Source organism: Suillus plorans (assembly GCF_016647745.1).
Source record: "Suillus plorans strain S12 chromosome Unknown HD556scaffold_118, whole genome shotgun sequence".
In the NCBI taxonomy this organism is placed as follows: domain Eukaryota; kingdom Fungi; phylum Basidiomycota; class Agaricomycetes; order Boletales; family Suillaceae; genus Suillus; species Suillus plorans.
In genome coordinates this window covers 60,879-79,549 of record NW_024537502.1, presented here as the reverse complement: position 1 = coordinate 79,549, position 18,671 = coordinate 60,879, and the positions used below count along the sequence as shown (strand labels likewise).

Below are 18,671 nucleotides of genomic sequence, written 5' to 3'. Positions count from 1 at the left end.
CTGATTGTTTCAAATTCGGTGATATTACACACAAAGGTAATAAAACACACCCAAACGTACATAAAAGCATGGCGGTCCGATCACGAAGTGATGTAGTGAATGTGAACAGCCTGGCGCGATAAGTAAGACTATTGACATATATGAATGGCAGGGAAAGGCATGGTGTTCGAGAAGCAGCTATATGAATGGCGCGTGTTCAAAAAGTCGACATGTGAATGGCACGATCCGAACATAATTGAATGTGTGGCTATTTACTGATATATTCATTAGCGAGCGACGAGCTGGCAGTCAAATTTAAATACCGTGATTTGAAAAAGAGGGCACAAAAAGAAGGGCCGTGTGATTGGAGCTACGCATCATGGCCTTCAGATTCTTCGTCATCGTCCGAATCCATGGTACCATTGTGATCATTGCCATCTAAATCGGAGGACGTATGGGAATCACTGGGATCAGCCGAGCTAGTGAATTGAGGGCGATGAGAAGATTCTCCCCTAGATGACAGTAAGTCGTTCTTGACGTTCAGGCCCAGAATCTTTCCCATTGCGTCTGCTTGGGCAGCAACGGTGCGAAGAGTGTTGCACTCGTCATTGTAGGCAGCTTGAAGGTAGTTCCCATTGTCCTCGATCTCTGAACGGTGACGCCCGGTGAGAGCAGCTCTAACTCTTCGGAATTCTTCATCAGAATATTTGAGGCGCATTTTGCTATCCTCGTTGAGCGCCTCAGAAAAATCTAAGTAGTGCTTTGCCTCTTGAATTGCCCATGCTGTAACCGCGAGGCGTTGGCGTGCAGCTTCACGGCCAGCAAGCCTTGCCTTGAATAATTTGTACATAGTCGATAAGTTCATTTCTGCGAGGCCCTTCATCATCAATTCCTCGTGCTTTTACTGTAAGATTACACAATAAACCAAATAAAATGATATTTAAAACGTACCTCTGCAATGTCTTCAGCCGTGAACTCTGGTCGGCATTCTCACCCTAATGCACGAGCCGAGATACGGAGCTCCAACGGAGAAGCAGTTGTAAACTTCCCAAAAAGGGGAGAAGCTGGAGGAGAAGACGAACGAGGGGGAAGGGATGAGTTGGGGGATTGAGAAGACAGATGACAAGAATATGTGGCGTGACGCTTTCTACAGGAAGGAGATGACATGCGATGCGATTCACGAGGGGAAGGGCTACGCAATAAGCTCTCTTTCGTTGCAGGTGTGTGGCCAGGCTTCCCACGACGGGACGGAGATGCGAATTCACGCTTTCCGCGACGGGAAGGGCTATGCAATAAGCCCTCTCTCACTACAGGAGAGTTTGACACCTCATCCACTGGGGAGAGAGGAGTTGGGGGAGAACCGGAATGAGGAGAACCTGAATGATCAGTGCCAGGTCCTATGTCAGAGGTCATCAAACAGGGTGAGTTATCTGCTTTCTTGAGAAAAAAATCAAAGAACGCTGGTTCAACACGGGTTGCACTGCTGGAGTTGGTGTGAGTAGGACTGCTTGGTCGAGGGGGAGACGAAATGTGAGATAAAGGTGCAAAGTCCATCGTCTTGCTGTGTAGACAGCTCACCAGGTGTTGACGGGTGCAGTGAAGGTGCGCAATCCTGCGGACTTTGAAAGACTGCGCAGTTGCAAATCACTGACAAGCACACGTCGAAGCCTACAATGTGAGTAGTCTGTTAAACCCTGATGCCAGCCTGATCGTGCGCACATACCTTTGCAGGTTATGTCCAAACTGCAAATTGAGAGAGTTTCCGTCCATTGAGTCACTTATTACGCACCTCAATTCCCAATCTACCTGCTGGCCACCTGAAGCACGACCACAAGAATTACCCGTCCCTCCTGTATTCCGTCAAAGTCCTGTTTCAAGTATCACTGGTACTTGTCATCAAGATTCCGGATATGTCTTCGGCATTGGTAAAAACATGCTCGATAGGTTGGAAGACGATACATATGCGTACCGGCGAAAGATCAACCATTACTACCCTTTCCACGACGAAGGCGAATGGGAATTAGGGAAGTTCTTGGTCGAAAACCTCACTCAAACGCAAATCACTAAGTTTTCGAAGTTGAAATGGGTAAGTAGGATCGTCTAAGCTGTAGGCACAAGTCTGATTTTAAACAGTTTAACGATCACCCAAGACCGTCTTTCACCACGAAGGATAAACTCTTGGACTGGATGGACTCGCTTCCTTGTTTTACGGAGTGGCAAGTCTCCAAAATAGAGTTTTCAGGCTACAAGACCGTTTATCCCATCGAACTCATTTGGCGCGATGCATTGGATGTAGTCAAGCAACTTTTTAGTGACCCTATCTTTGCGAACCATATGACGTTTGTCCCACACCACATCGGTGTCGGTAATCAGCGTGAATATGGAGATTACATGAGCGCTGATATGGCATGGAAAATCCAGGTCTGTTCACTATATTAATACGTTCCTCACCGAGTCACAGAAAGACTTGTGATTTTCTAGGACTACCTGCCTATTGGCGCAACCCAGGTTCCCATCATCTTGGGATCCGATAAAACTCCTGTCACGCGACTTACTGGAGGACTGGAGATGCACCCGATTTTCATCACCATCGGTAATATCGATTCGGAGGTTCGTTCTAAAGCAACATTACGAGCTTGGCGCTGCATTGCCTACATGCCAATCGTAAAGTTCCGTGTGCATACAGATTATCAGAGTATTCTTCAGGCACGGCTATGGCATAAATGCATGGACCTCGTCTGTGCTAACCTCAAGGCCGCGGCAGCAGAGGGATGTTTCATGCCTGACCCTTTTAGATTTATCCGTTATGTTTTCACGCCCCTTGTAGCTCATGTATGCGACCTGCCAGAGGCCACCATGATCGCTGCAGTTGCTAAAAACGCATCTCCTCTGACTATGGCGACGCAAGAGCATTTTGGTGATGGGATCCTCCACCCCCCTCGTACCGGGAAGCATACATTGGAACTCCTCGTCGGTATTGCCAAGACAGTTGATCCCTGGGACCTTGACAAGTTCCAGAAAGCGGCCAAAGTTCTCAATCTGTCTGGAGTTCACATGCCTTACTGGCGTGATTGGATATATGCATGCCCATCCGTCTTCCTCGCTGGCAAAATTCTACATACCTGCTTCAAATTTTTCGCTGATCACCCGCTCAAATGGGTGAAGGAGACTGTAGGAGCTTACGAGCTTGATACCCGTTACATTGCTCAGCATAAGCGGGTTGGCACGCGCCACTTCGCCAAAGGGATCACGCATGTCAAGCAAATGACGGGCTGTGAATATAGAGATATACAACGCACTATCGTTGCATCAATCGCAGGTGCTGTTTCACCCAGATTTATTCGCGCAATCCGCGGCCTTGTAGACTTCACATATCTTGCACAACACCCAGTTCATTCACCCCAATCACTCCAAGCCATGACGCAGGCACTTTCGGATTTTCACTCCTTCAAGGACGCTATCGTCGCTGCAGAAGCGAGGAAGGGGAAGAAAGGCGTGAAAGAAGATTTCTTTATTCCAAAACTCGAGCTAATGCAAAGTTTCGAGGGTACGATCAGGAGGTTGGGCACGTTGATGCAATTCTCAGCTGATACGACGGAGCGATTGCTCATAACACACTGTAAGGACCTTTTCCCTCGGACGGCTCGACAAAGCAAAGATTTCACGGAGCAGTGCGTTCGTATTCTTAATCGTCAGGAGTTGATGGAAATATTTGATTTATATGCGTTGTTGACTTCTCGGGGAGCATCACTGGTCAATGCCATACACGCTGAAGATGAGGATGTCACAATCGCTAATCCTGCACTTTCTTGGGTTTCCCGCATACTCCCTGACGAGGTGAAGTCGGTTCATGGTCCCAGACCAGTCCGTAACCATTTTCTCAAGGGCATTCTTTCTGGAGACGCGCTCACGGCTTTCCAACTGAATGTTACCCCAGACTATAAATCACTGTCACCGGCTGAAATACGCACGAAATACACTCTCCCTGACTTTGATCACACGCTCACCGACTTTATTCGTCGTTCATCCCTGGCTAGCGACGAGCACACCTGCTGGGACCCCAAATATGGGCGCTTCCAGGTGTGGAACAAGTTTCGGCTGCAGCTGCACTCGGCCTTCCAGCCACGGGTCATCATGCCAAGCAGAGTAGTACAAGCATACCCGCTGAGCAATGATTTCCCCTTGGGCAATTGCGATACCATTCTTATCGATGGCCCGGGCATGGATGGCAACATAAGTATGTGTATTCCCTGTATATTGAGCACTACTGATATCATATATAGCTAGTTATGTCGCACAAGTTCGACTGATTTTTCAACCGACGATTCGACGAGGTTCTGATGTGGAGCTGCCATCGTACCTTTCCAACCCACTTCTCTATGTCCAGTATTTCCGTTTCATCTCTCGTCCTGAAGACCGTCCTGAACTCATGATGTGGACCGTGGAACGCGTGTACACTCATGATGCAAATGGTAACCGCCATAGACATGGAGCTGTCGTGCGACTTACGGATGCAACGCATGCGGTCGAATTGATACCGGAGTATGGTGAGGCAGTGGACAAGAGCATGACCTCTGCGACATGCTCGGAAAGCTATGAGCGTTTCTTTCTGAATAATTTTGCGGACAAGGAGAGTTATCATGCATTCAGTACTGAGTTTGTATAGACAGTAGATTAATCGGTATGTAGTGTAGCAATTGTATCTATTGCTATCGCATCCATCGTATCTATCGCATCGCATCTCTGAGCATATCACATCTTATCGAACTGGGCTTCAGTTTATCAGCCAGATATGGTGTGTAATATTGATGTTCAACATCTCCACCAATCGCATGACTTCGCTACTGAAGTCGTAAGTGTTCGTAAGTGTTCGTAAGGTACATCACGCACCCGCCTGTGTGACGCGTGACCTGACGCGCGGCGCGGCGTGGCTCATTGTTGACGACAATGAGGACAACAGTAGGACTCAACTGAAGGTACCATGTGGATGACTTTTGTGCCGAGAAGAGAGTTCTGAGAAGCCATGTGGATGACTTTTGAGAATGAATTAGAGTTTTGAGAAGCCACGTGGATGACTTTTGGTTATCATTCAGAGATTTTCGGACATAACTGTAAGCTCATTGCTTACTATACGCTTAACTAAGCAACGTCATGTGACGTTGCCCCATATATTCCACCGTTCTTACGACGTTTAGAGGTGGACTCGGGTCTCTTACCTACCATCATCTACCCCGCATACAAAGACTCAAAAATACATAATTTCGTCCTGTTATCTCGCTCGATTCGTTTAGTGTTCCACGCCGTTTCCGCGGCGAGGTTCCAATAACACAACTTTTGAGTTATCATGTAGATATTTTATATAACACGATTCAATTTATTATTGTCTCCTCTGGGCCGTCATATTACACCGTCAGTTTCACGCCAATTCCAATATGCAAAGAGCTGTAAGTCGACCGATTTTTTCCTGATGTGCGTTGAGCAACTCTACAAATCACTAGTAACGAGTCGCACGCCAGTGTCAATATCCATACTCCGCCGACGTGAAAGCAAAAATACGACTCACTACGCAGAAAAACAAGAAGACCTGCCATGCAGGTGAGTCATGTCTTCAAGTCCGGGAAAATATTGATGCTCACACATTGATTCCAACTGCATGCTGAACTGCCGCATTGTGAGTCAGAAGTGCAAGCCCTGAAACATGTGTCTGCGCTAGCTGCGTCACCGGTAGTGGGTATGGCAGAGATTGATGATGCTAAAGCAACAACATTGACAGCGAGGACGATTGCAGAGGAGAAACGCATTGTTTGTGACTCGTGTGTATGTGATCAGGTAATTAGGAAGAAGACGGCTGGGTTTTATATCGTTCTTTGAAATTCTTGTTGCGTGGATGTGCCTCCAAATGGATGCATATCTACAACTAATGCCAGCACCGCGTGAAACCCCATGGATATCGCCAGCACTTGAAGAAGGTCTGTTGGCAGGTGTGGAACTGCTGGATATTTATTCGCATTTCCAACTAGACTCGTAACCAGTTATTTGAGATGGTTTGAGACTCTATTATGTAACGAGGTACGCGCGAGAGAAGGATCAGGTCTTTGCGCAATTGTCGGAAGCAGTACGAACCTTTGCCTTCGTACTGCGACGACGCATCTTTCTCGTCTCAGTCGTCCTCAAACGACGTTATTCTTCCTTTTGTTCTTTTCATCCTGTCAACAGCTCAATCACTCTTGCTAAAAAGACCTCCAAATTCGCCCGGCATATCATGCAACGCATCCCATCTGACCTAGCGTTAGAAGCACAACCATCAGCGGCTTACAGTGGTTGGCTCAATGCCGAATTCATTGGCAATATGCTTACACACTTAGTTAGTAGACTTCAAAAAGTCCAGTTTTCACTGGGTATCATATTGCATGCCTATCTAGATCTTGTCGAGCGTTGTTGAAAGTGGCACTAGATAGCTGTAAAATATGCAGGATCTAGGTAGGTTTTTATTGGGTACATCGTGCGCATACATACTTATATTTGATCTTCAACTTTCAGCCCGTCTATACCACACCGTCGGTGTGAGGCTGAGCTGTGGACTGATCTGCATGCCCCTTGATAATATCTTCGTGCGTCTTATCTTAGTCTAACATTACCTATATTTCATGAAATTTTCATGCCAATTCTAATATACAAAGAGCTGTAAGTGGACCGATTTTTTCCTGATGTGCGTTGAGCAACTCTACAAATCACTGGTAACTCGCGCGCCATTGTCAACAGCCATACTCCGCCGACGTGAAAGCAAAAATACGACTCACTACGCAGAAAAACAACAGGCTCTGCCATGCAGGTGAGTCATGTCATCAAGTCCGGGAAAATATTATTACTCACGCATTCATTCCATATGCATTCTGGATTGCCGCATTGTGAGTCAGAAGTGCAACCCTTGATACATTTTTGTGCACTGGCTGCGTCACCGGTAGTGGGCATGGCAGAGATTGATGATGCTAAAGCAACAGCAACAGCGAGGACAATTGTAGAGGAGAAACGCATTGCTTGTGACTGGTGTGTATGTGATCAGGTAATTCTGAAGGCGACAGGAGGAAGACGGCTGGGTTTTATATTGTTCTTTGAAATTCTTGTTGCGTGGATGTGCCTCCAAATGGATGCATATCTACAACTAATGCCAGCACCGCGTGAAACCGCATGCATATTGCCAGCACTTGAAGAAAGTCTATTGACAGGTGCGGAACTGCTGAATATTCGCATTTCCAATTGCCAGCCGTTGACTATTGGAGTGCTGATGCTCACGCGTTGCCAAGTTGGTATCAATGAAGATAATCGTGTCCAGAGTGAATCCTATCTCTGACTTCGACTATTTCCTCCATTGAATTGGCTAGAGGTTTCCTTTCGAGTGTCGACGTGTACATGCATCAAATAAAAATGGGTATCAGCGGAGTAGACGTGGCTCATGCAAGTATAGGCCAAATAGACAGACATAATCGTGGCTGGCTCCACTTGGTCCAAGGGGCGCTCAGAGCCCTTATCAAAAGTGCGTCACAGGTCAGGAGCTGGTCATGGCATCATTGTTTGCTCAGTCACCTCCATGTTATTCAAGTTGCGAACATTTCACAACTACAGTTGATGTCTAGATACATGTTGTACAAACACACCTTCGCCTGTAATTCATCGGCCAAATCGAAAGCATTAAGAAGGAAATAGCAATACATGCAACCGAGCAAGTGCCGTTGAAAGTCGGTAACGCCGAATCCTAGTAGCTTAGTAATATGGGATCCTGCGCTGAAGAACTTGAAAACGGGTAGAGTCGGCAGAGGTTTTAGGAAATGAAACACGTTTGAGTTTGACGAAAGCCCTCCACTAACGTGGGCCCGGGAGTGGGGAAAGTACGAGCGGAACTTACCGGATTCGATAGGTGACAGACAATGGACATGCTCAGGCTCGCCTCCCCAGGAGGAATCCATCTCGATTTTTAATAGTTCCACGCCATTGGACCTCAACCGGTAAGATATGTTGGCATTGCAGCTTAGGCACAAGCACGTACGCAAGAATTTCAAAGAATAATATTCACCTGTGACACCACTTGGGTCCATAACCATATTGAACCCCAAACAAACAACACCACAAGGGACAATTAGAGCAAGAGAAGACGACGAGGAAGATTAACTGGATGATGATGCAAGTCCTGTTTCGACTCTGGTACGCTGTCAGTATTCCGTGAATGATAAGCACTGCGCAGGAAAGGACGAAGGCAAATAAAGAGACGAATTATCCGTCGAGCCCGACAGCAAAGATGATGGAAATGGTTGATATATGCAGGAAGGATCCCGCATTGCCATATTTGCTAAAGCTATCAAAGGTCCCCAGGTCGTTAAGGTGTCTTTCAGTACTATCTTGTACGTACTTTTGTTCTTAATAGAGACGGAAAAGAACATAGATGTAATGCGTGGACACCGGAAAGCAAAACAAAGTTATCAAAGACAATGTACGCCACTCCTATCGCAGTTAAGGATACAACTGATGCACCAACGCTCTTGTGGTTTGGAATGCTTGAATCATGCAGCGTCAGTACATCAGGAAAACTACCGGTTGCTTATCTCACTTTCATCACCAAAATTACCAAATCCAGAGATGGTCATATATTACCATGTCGGAGCCACCATAACTGCCATATGTATCTGGCGCAAGGTCTCAATGTAAGGCAATGTTAGGAAACTCAATTCTGACATTGCGACTGCCATATGACTATAGTCTGGCATTAGGCTAGTGTACCGATATATCAAACATTGCTATGTACATAATGCATTTGAATTTCGCTCAGATTCATCAGACATTGCAATTGCGTTCGGATATAACAACGTGATGCATTGAATTAATGGTAGTGCAAAGCAGTGAGGTACAACTGAGTGAACAGTTCCGAACCTAGTTCAGAACGCGTTCGAACTCTCGAACCATGGTGATTGCAAAAAAAATCTTACAGTACAAATAGCTACTAGAACTCTCACGACCGTGGGCACCAGCTCGAGGCACCGGTGCTGCTCGTTTCGTTTTGTGTCCAGCAGGTGGAGGAGACGTCGGAGTTTCACTCAAAGGAGAAGGTTTGCGTTGAACAGGCGCTGGGGAGCTGCAAGGAGGTGCCTGCCAGGGGAACTGCGAGGAGGTGTATGACAAAGAGGAAGATGAAGACAGCGGCAAGGCTGCTGAATTGAAGTCGATCATGATCTTGACTTTGGAGATGAGGTGAAGGTTATTGGTGATGGAGAGGCTAGTAGCGAGGGCGAAAACGATGGTGACGAGGATGGTGTACCACCAACGAGTGGAGGGATGGCACCTTGCAAGATTTTGTGGCTAAGTATGGAACGAATGAGATCAAACGGAAGTGACTCACGAAGATGAATGATAAGACAGTATAAAAGCCATAGCCTGGCAGGGCAGGAAATCATTGCAGCAAACATGGTAGGAATCTTGATGCGAGGGAAGTGGAAAGTGCTGATGATTGATTTGATGCACAGCACCGACAAGCTTTAAGTTTTGTTCGAGAAAGACTCGACGGGCGATCTGCAGGGTTTTCGCATCTAAAAAGATATTAGCCTAAGAATAAAAATAGTGGCTCTAACGTACCAGTGACACAAATTCCATCAATATAATCTGGAATGACGCCTTCAGACTCGATGATGCCGTTTCAAAAGGGAATTCGTGATGTCGCTGAGGTCGGGACTGAAATTAGACTCCATCGCGACGATGAAAGCCGCGCTGATAGCCGAGAAAAGACCAGACTAATCAAACATCAGTCTCAAAATGCGCCGAAGATAAGAACGCTAAACTTACGAAGATCAAGACAATGTCCATGTCAGTAGTGTATCGCTCAAGGAACTCATCGTCATGTTCCTCTGCGACTCGTTTGTACACCCCCCAGAAACTAGACTGTTTGTCCTTTCCGATCTTCGACGCAATCGTGGAGTCCTGGAGAATGTTCAATACTTGCTTCATGACATTTGCAGGGCTTCAGGTTTACCTGCCGAAGGGAATGCCTGACACTGTTTCTGGTGTGTAGTGAGGGACATCAACTGAGTCTGGAGAATACTTCGGAGTAACCGATGACAATGGCGCGTTAGAACTTGAGGCAGCAGGATTCAGCACCTCAAACTTAGTGGTTCTGGTCGCCTTGGTCTTTGTCGGCGCGTTGATTTTAAAGGTGGAGGCGGTGGTTTCGTGGGAGTGGGACGATGGGCTTGCGGGATCATCAAAGGAGTGTCAAGGTACGCTTCGACAATGTGGCAAGCTCCCGAAAAACTCACCTGTCAGCGTCCTCTGAAAATCTCTCAAGTTCTCTGATCGGACAGAAAAAGCATGCTAGAAGGATATTTCAGATCCATGTGAGTAGACGATGCTGGATCCATCTGATAGATGAAATAAGTACATAATATATGCATATATGCGCATACACTCACCTAAGTCGGCCATCCAGAGTCCAGACAGATCTCCAGCACGACAATATTGTCATGGGCCAACAGCATGCCGTCAGCCAAGCCAAGGCGGTCTTCAGTGTGAGTGATGGTGACCATTGCAGAGACGTGTCAATTGATTGGATTGGAATTAATGGTGTTGATATTGGTATAGAATAGGGAGATAAGCAAAAATCAAGTGTAGCGCGTCCATAGTTGGTAGGAATTTGCCGGCGGGCTTTGAATAGTCATGTGAGGCTGACGACGGTGTGCCGACTTTCAGAAAATTCATCGTCCGAATCCAATTTACCGGCATTCGCGCCATCGGCACCAGTTAGGTTTACTCCTTGGCTTTGAGAGCAGTTCTACGAAAACGACATCCATGGCTGCACCATCTTGCGACGGCACCTTTGTTACACCTCCGGAAACACCTCCGATAGCTATCCCAAAGTCCAGCCAATGCCAAGCATCGGCTGGTTCCATCCACTCTACCAAAGGCTCTGTACCTTGATTCTTCCCAACCATCCTCGTCTGCTCCCAGTAGTCCGAACATGATGCCCCCGCCTCCACTACCCTCGAGCGTCACATGATCTCTTCAATCGGAAAGTCGACTATCAGAAGTTTGTAATTCAATTCGAGCCCAGCTTGTTGCATCACTGCATGACACTCCGGCCCTTCACAAGTTATCCCATGCAGAACTAGAATCCATTGTAACACAAGTCATCGGAGAGGAAGGTTTTGCTTAACTGGTAAGCGTTCTCGGAGTCGTCTAATCAATAAATCATAACCGCAGATGACGCTGCTAATCGGATTCCCCAGTTTGCTTCCTTGGACACTATGTGGAGAGTGAAAGGTTTTTTTGGTCAATAATACCTGACAGTCTTGAACGCTACCCATTTATTGTTATCCTTTGGAATGTTACCTTGTATGTGTATAAAGTCTCTTCGATCACGGTCGTTACTATCAAGCACCTATCTCATACCTAGCTTTTATTGATGTACCAACAACTTGCAATTCATGAACACTTTCCACACCGACACTAGTGCTCTGGCGGTGGGTGCCCTTTAGGTACTTTACTTCAGTTTCACCCATTTTTCGTTGTATTACTCTATATAATACATTGGATGTATCTGGATATGTCTGATATCTGGCTGACAGCTACTCTACTGGATGACTTGTGTCTGTCAGATGGTATGTTTGATGTCATTGTATCGCTACGATATTTCAAATGTCGGATATCACAGGTATATACAATTGGCGGCGTCAGAAAATTCAATATATCATGTGATCTCTGGATTCGGTAATTTTGGTGATGTTTTGTCCCTTAATTTTTCGCAAATGAAAATCGGAACATTGCTTTTTTGACTTAATAGACTTTCTTACAAGCAAATTAAGTCAGGACCGCTCAAAAAGAGGAAAAAGTAGTATTAAGTACAATAAGCAGAATACATGTAAAAAGGGCCACCAAACAAAATTCATCGTACGCTAAGTGTAAAAAGGGCCACCCAACAAAATTCATTGTACGCTAAGGGTGATAACAATGGCCACCAAACAAAATTCATTGCCGCTCGTGATAAACATCATAGATGCGCAGGTTGGTGAGCGAGAAGGTGGGATATTTGCATGGGTGCGGCCCTGTTACGCTCGCCAAACTTGTTGGTCACTCACTGTTCACCGCAGAAAGGTTTTCCGGGTTGTGTTGCGAGAAGGGGATATCTGCGGCCCTGTTACGCTCGCCAAACTCGTTGGTTGGTTGCTGTTCGTCGAAGAAAGGTTTTCCGGGCTGTGTTGCGAGAAGGGGGTATCTGCGGCCCTGTTACGCTCGCCAAACTCATTGGTCGCTCGCTGTTCGTCGAAGAGAGGTTTTCCAGGTTGTGTTGCGAGAAGGGGGGTATCTATGACCCTGTTACATTGGTTGCTCGCTGTGATACTAATTAGACTGGGTGTACAAGTAGGAGATGGGACGAACTCACATGGGCAAGATGTCTAAGATGCGATCTCGAATGCATGGTGGTCTGCGAACTTGTTTACATAGAATGCTCGGAAAGCATCATATGAGTTGTAGTGCTTGAGGTTGCGTGAAATGTTCTGTGTTCCATAGACTGGGATGAGATGCGCGGCGCGGTAAATAGAATCGATATGAATAATCCCAACAGACTGAGAATTGTCCGAAGGGGTGACAATCCACATCCCAGTGTCCTCATCAGGTCGATCGCCGGCTTTGTCGAACCAGCGCACAACAGCGCATGGGTACAGATTTCCTTCAAATGTGAAGGAGAAAAAACACATTACGCGGGCTATATCCATGCCTCCCATCCCTTCAACGTCTGCATCTGTGTTAACAAACACACAGTCATACCGGGGTGCTTCATTTCTCCAAACAGGACAGGCACGGATATGCTCTCGTCGCATTCCTCCAATCCCACTGCGGTCGCTGGGTGCGTAGAACGTTGAACATGCGGAGTTGAAGACTTCGATTTTGTTGTCAGGTCGAGGACATGCTGTGAGTGGGACCTCGGAGGCAGAGCGCTGGTCATTTGGGTACAGTTTTTCGAATAGAAATCGATGGAGGATAGTAGAGAGATGGTGAATGGCGAGTTCTGCGGATAGCGCAGGTAGAGTGTGTGTGTTGGAAGAAGAGAAGGAGTGACACACGGTCCAGAAGAATGGACGCGTGCTACCAACCTCGGAGGATTAACCTCCGAGCTTCATCAGGAAAACCCTCCCCAGGGAAATTCGTCTAAACTATGATAATATCCTCTAAACTATGATAATTCTCAATAATCATTGAGAATTATCGAGAATTATCGGCTTTAGAAGGACTAGGAAGACTATTTTGTTTAGAAGGACTTTTTTACTGCCTTATTTTTCAAGGATAATTATCACAAATTACTTGATATTAGACTACAATATTGTGAATTTCAGAGAGTATATTTCAAACTTTGCATATTGAATCACACACATCAGACAGTGTTACAAGTAAAACGGACTAATATTTGATCAGAAGATATACATAACACTAGTAATTACTATACAGCTATATGTGCTACAAATGACTGCAAATACCCAATCCCTGGCTTGGATAAACGAAGCCCATATAAATTGTACCCCTTGCAACAAGAATGAGTGCAGACATTTGAGAACGAGCGCGGACAAGCACTTACAAGTGTAGATGAGCATCGGGCGCGGGGGTATACAGATGTCGAAAAACTAGAATGACTAAAAATGAGTGCGAACGAACGAAAACAAGTGCAGATAAAAGCACTTACAAGTGGACACATGGCATGTGTGGACAAGCACATGAAACACGAAAAAAACAAGCTGGAATGAGTGGGGGGTGAATAAAAATGAGTATAGACAAGCAGTATAACACTTACAAGTGACCAGGCTGGGGCAGGGCTAGTGGAAAGTAGGAGCCGATGCTAACACAAGCAACATACCGGCGTGAAGATCATGAACTAGCTGAGAGCAGGACACAGCCGCGGCACCATCTGCATCAGACCCGCAGGTAATACATATAAATATCAAGTTAGAAATATGAAAAAACGATTGTAAAAAAAGATAAACTCACCAAGACACTGCGAATGGTGGGCAATAACTTCAATCAGCGTGGCTTGAGCTCGAAGGAGAATCGACACACTGCAAACAGCAGACGACTTTGATCAGCACGGCTCGAGCTTGAAGGAGGGTTGACAGACTCACTCACTGCGAACGGCAGGGAACAACTTGGACCAGTGTGGCTCGAGCTCGAAAGAAGATCAACAAACTCACTCACTGCAAATGGCGGGCAACAACTTGGATCAACATGGCTCGAGCTTTAAGGAGGATTGACAAACTCACTCACTGCGACTCCCCATCCAGAGTCGAGTCTACATGCGCTGCGTGCGAGCAAGAACGAGAGTGTGATGAGCAAGAATGAGTGCCAGCAATAAACACTCACAAAGATCGTTTGATGGTGGTGAAGAGGCTCGAAGACAGCACTTGGGATGTTGAAGACTCGAATGTGATGTGGTGGTGGTGGAAGAGAGCGAGTGAAAGAATTTCGAACCACAAGTGAGTGTGAGAGTAAACAAGCACAAATATTCAACAAAGTTCTTTGTTTATTTGTTTACACGTGTTGTCCTTGTTGACATCGGATATCACTAAGTCCATCAAATTGTCCTACTCAGGTACCTAATACTACTCACTCGTTGGAATTCCTTATTCTCATATGAGTTATCATCCCACACTGTCACATCCCATGAGAGTGGACTGTTGATGAGTGATTGATATATGATAATTGTAATACTTTTTTTTGTTGAACTTGTATATAAATAGATACACTTTTTGTATTTTCAAATAATTCTCGATAATCACATCATCTTTTGGTGCTTTTTATCCTAATATCTGTAATTACACAGAATTATCTAAATTACATGTTTTATGAAAATTATGTGATTTTGCCCTGGGAGGGTTTTCCTGATGTTCTTTTCCTTTTCCATGTCGTTATCATACTTATCGTTCTTATCACCTTCCACACCACATTGTTTCCCTACCGGTATCGTTGTCACCGGTAGCTATCTTGCCTTCTTGCACTTCTCGTGCTTCTTGACTCTTGGTACTTAAACGCAGTCCCCATCGTACTTTCACCTCAGCGCTGTTCTTAACTGTCCGCTGAGGTATGTATTGACTAGCTACTCGTACTCACCCTTGCTAACTTGTACCCTAGACTCCGTTCTAGGTAGATATAATATTAGCGCTGTTCTTAACCGTCCGCTGAGACTCCGTTCTAGCCTTTAGGTTATGAGCCCTGAGTTGTAAAAAGCAACTCGACAGCTAGGCTAACAGGTCCTCTCTCAAGCGACGAGACACGCTCTCGTCGAACGAACATATCATTTCGATCCTCCCAATTTCCCTCTCCCTCACTATCGTTCCGTTCTCGCAATGGGAAAATTCGACTACATCATCGAACTCACCGGCTCGGACGATTACCCTAGCTGGCGTCACGCGGTCATGCTCGCGTTGCAAGGCGAAGGTCTTTGGCCTCACTGCAGCGCCGGGACCGACCCCAACAACCTTGCCGAACTCGCATCACGCATTCCTGTCCCAGCATCTGCGGGCGCACCCACAGCTTCGGAAAAGCAGGAGATTAAGGATTGGTTCAAAGAAGACGCCCAGGCAAAAGGGATCATATGCCGTAAGCTCTCACCCATCGTCCAAGGACTCATTGGAGAGCATCTCACTGCGCGAGAGCAATGGGACAATCTTGCCCAGCACTTTGGCAGACTCGACATCACTTCCCAGTTTGAGCTACGGGCGCAGCTCTTCAACGAAAAGTTGAAAGATGCCGACGACACCTCCCGCTATATTAGCGTCTTCGAGAACGCTCGTCGTCATTTTGCCGAGATGAACGTGGTCGTCACGGACGATGAAATCACCTTCCTTCTCCTCCAAGGACTCCCTCAGACTCCAGAATGGTTAGTTTTCAAACGTCTGACCATCGGGCAGTACAACAAGAGCTATGCACCGGCAGCTACGTCTTCGACAACTACTACGCCTGCGGCCCCCACGAAGATGACCTTCCAGGAGATCGTCGCCTCTCTCTCTGAAGAAGCGAATCGCATCCGTGGAGAGAAGAAGTTTTCAGTCCCAGGATCCGAGTATGCGAACGCTGTAACTCCATCTCCCGAGACTAAAGTCAACCCGAAGACCGGCGTCAGGATCCACAAGAACAACCCTAAGGGGGTGTCCTGTGAGAATCCCGTATGCTCTGGACTCCCTCGTTCCCTCACTCACGACAAGGAGCACTGCCTTCAACCGGGGGGTGGGATGGAGGGCAAGGCACCATGGTCACGCAACCGCGATGGGAAGAAGCCTCCTGCTGGTAAGAAAGAGTTAGCAGCAGCCGGCACTGAGAGTCCCCCTTCGTCGGCAGCAAGCAACACCACTCCCAGCACGACTGACCCCAGCGCTAGCCACAGGCGCGAGTTGTCCTTCGCCATGATCGAAGAGCTGACCCCCGAGTCCTTGCCCACAGCCGAGAACCTGGCGTGCATCACTCAACACATCTTCTCCAGCATCCTGGACTCGGGAACCACATCGACTCTGATCACTGACAGAAGCAATTTCTGGACTTACTCCACCGACTCAAGTGTCACTGTGACTACAGCCAACCACGGGAAGCTGCTCACCTCGGGCCGAGGCGACTGTGTCGCAGAGCTGACCATCAACGGCCAGGTTCTAAAGATCCGCCTCTCCAACTGCCTACATGCTCCCGGGGCACTAGTCAACCTCCTATCCGTCGGGCAAATGCTTCGCAAAGGTTGGGAATGCAATTTTAAACCCTTCCCATCACGCTGTCAACTCATCTATCGCGGGGAGACGCTGGGTGACATACCTATGTCTGGTAACCTCGTCTTTATCGACCTCAAGTTCGTACCCCCCAGCAGCGAGATCACAGCACCTACACGAGAACTCTCAGCATTTGCGCATGTCCCCCTATCCTGGGATGTTTGGCACGCGAGAATGGGCCACATCGGAGGTGACGCCGTAAAGCGCCTACCGGTATTTGCCAGCGGAGTCAAAGTCGATGCAACAGCACCTCTGCAGAAGTGTGAACCCTGCATTATGGCCAAACACCCGCGCAAGCCCTTCCCACCGTCGGACGAACCTCGTGCTGCTCACATGTTGGACTTGATCCACTCTGATCTCTGCGGACCATTCCCGACAACGACACCCCACGGAAAACTTCACTTCATCCTGTTTCTCGACGACCACACCAACCTGCTTAATGTCCAGCTGCTCGCCACTAAAGACCAAGCACTTGCAGCTTGGCAGATCGTCAGAAAGCGTTGGGAAAACCATTCAGGGCGCACAGTCAAAGTCTTTCGCTCAGATAATGGAGGAGAATTCCTCAGTGCTGCATTCACAGAAGCTCTTCAGGATGCTGGGATCGAGCATCAGCTCTCCGCACCGTATGCGCACCAACAGAATGGCAAGGCAGAAAGAGCCATCCGTACCATCGAGGGACGCATGTTTGCCATGCTTGAAACGGCACTCCTTCCTCCCACCTTCTGGGGTGAAGCGGCTCTCACTGCCTGCTACCTTTGGAATCGTAGTGAATCACGCGCTCTTCCCCCGGGGGCCACTCCGTACGAACTCGTTAACGGAAAGAAGCCAGAGCTCTCTCACCTCCGGATCTTCGGTGCAAAGTGCTTTGCACGCATCCCTTCCGAGTTGCAGAAGAAGTTAGGTCCTCACTCGCGCAGTGCCATATTCATGGGGTACCCTGATGGGACTAAAGGTTACCGTCTCCGGGACAAAGACACAGGTACATTCTTCATAGCACGTGACGTGATTTTCAACGAAAACCTTCCTTCTGTCGCCATCCACCACTCAGACTCCGAGGACGAGGACGACTCTGGTCACAACGTATCGCCACCTTCAGTAGCTTCAAACCCTCTCCATCCTCCACCCACCTCTCCGGCTCATCTCCGTCGCTCATCACGCGTTCGCGTACTCACAGGTGCCGGAGAAGCCTTCAAAGAGCAAATGGATGCGACCAAGGTGAGACTTGAGTCCCTCCGGGAGGCTCGTGCAGAGCGCACTCGCACTATGCTCCTCCCTCCTCTCACTAAGGGGGTGATGCAACCAGAGATCAACGCACCTGCTAACCTTGAGGACGTGGAACCCAACGAGGATGTACCCGAAGCCCTCGCCAACCTCATCGTCGAAGAATATTCTAACGTCGCCATACGCAGCGACAGGAAACGCAACCCTTCTGACCCCAACTACGACATGGGAATACCACCTGCCACCTACGACGAGGCCATCCTTCGTCCAGACCGAGAGCTTTGGCTAGCTGCCATGAAAGCTGAACTAGCTACAATGAAGGAGATGCAGGTCTACAAACTGGCTACGCTGCCGAAGGGGCGTAAGGCCATTGGTAACAGATGGGTCTTGGAATTCAAAGAGGATAATAAGGGGGGGCCCACTCACAAGGCTCGTTTGGTCGCTCAAGGCTTCTCTCAAATCCCAGGGGTCGATTACGGCGCTACATTTGCGCCCGTCGCCAAAACCGCTTCCATTCGACTCATTGCAGCTCTTGCCTGTCGCAACGACTGGGAACTCGACACGTTCGATGCCAGGCGTGCTTTCCTTTGGGGGGTGTTGAAAGAAGAGATATACATGCGTCAACCGAGGGGCTTCGAGGAAGGGGAGTTCAAAGAGATGGTCTGGAGGATGTTGAGGACGCTCTATGGGCTTAAG

At 47.6% G+C, this 18,671-nt stretch overlaps 5 protein-coding genes across 5 annotated transcripts; 1 reads left to right on the top strand and 4 right to left on the bottom strand.

Annotated features, from left to right (window-relative positions):
• Positions 1-349: 349 nt before the first annotated feature.
• HD556DRAFT_1451026 (uncharacterized protein) lies at positions 350-1,749 on the bottom strand (the record flags this gene model as incomplete). The annotated part of the gene is made up of 5 exons (XM_041307866.1): positions 350-877; positions 931-956; positions 996-1,483; positions 1,558-1,647; positions 1,703-1,749. 5 exons carry the CDS (start codon positions 1,747-1,749, stop codon positions 350-352), a joined length of 1,179 nt encoding a protein of 392 aa, XP_041152615.1.
• A 163-nt stretch (positions 1,750-1,912) lies between these two features.
• HD556DRAFT_1250391 (uncharacterized protein) lies at positions 1,913-4,645 on the top strand (the record flags this gene model as incomplete). The annotated part of the gene is made up of 5 exons (XM_041298922.1): positions 1,913-2,065; positions 2,113-2,400; positions 2,461-2,802; positions 2,965-4,216; positions 4,263-4,645. 5 exons carry the CDS (start codon positions 1,913-1,915, stop codon positions 4,643-4,645), a joined length of 2,418 nt encoding a protein of 805 aa, XP_041152614.1.
• A 538-nt stretch (positions 4,646-5,183) lies between these two features.
• On the bottom strand, positions 5,184-6,068 carry HD556DRAFT_1424645 (uncharacterized protein). Its single transcript, XM_041304596.1, has 3 exons — positions 5,660-6,068; positions 5,478-5,574; positions 5,184-5,423 (listed from the first exon to the last, which is right to left on the bottom strand). Exons 1-2 carry the CDS (start codon positions 5,778-5,780, stop codon positions 5,498-5,500), a joined length of 198 nt encoding a protein of 65 aa, XP_041152613.1. The 5' UTR covers positions 5,781-6,068; the 3' UTR covers positions 5,184-5,423; positions 5,478-5,497.
• A 3,573-nt stretch (positions 6,069-9,641) lies between these two features.
• HD556DRAFT_1250414 (uncharacterized protein) lies at positions 9,642-9,969 on the bottom strand (the record flags this gene model as incomplete). The annotated part of the gene is made up of 2 exons (XM_041298924.1): positions 9,642-9,755; positions 9,808-9,969. The coding sequence occupies 2 exons, from the start codon at positions 9,967-9,969 to the stop codon at positions 9,642-9,644; spliced, it is 276 nt and encodes a 91-aa protein (XP_041152612.1).
• Positions 9,970-12,410: 2,441 nt separating this feature from the next.
• On the bottom strand, positions 12,411-12,911 carry HD556DRAFT_1250424 (uncharacterized protein; the record flags this gene model as incomplete). The annotated part of the gene is made up of 1 exon (XM_041298926.1): positions 12,411-12,911. A coding segment is annotated over one exon (501 nt), but the record flags the coding sequence as incomplete, so codon positions are not given.
• Positions 12,912-18,671: the final 5,760 nt, after the last annotated feature.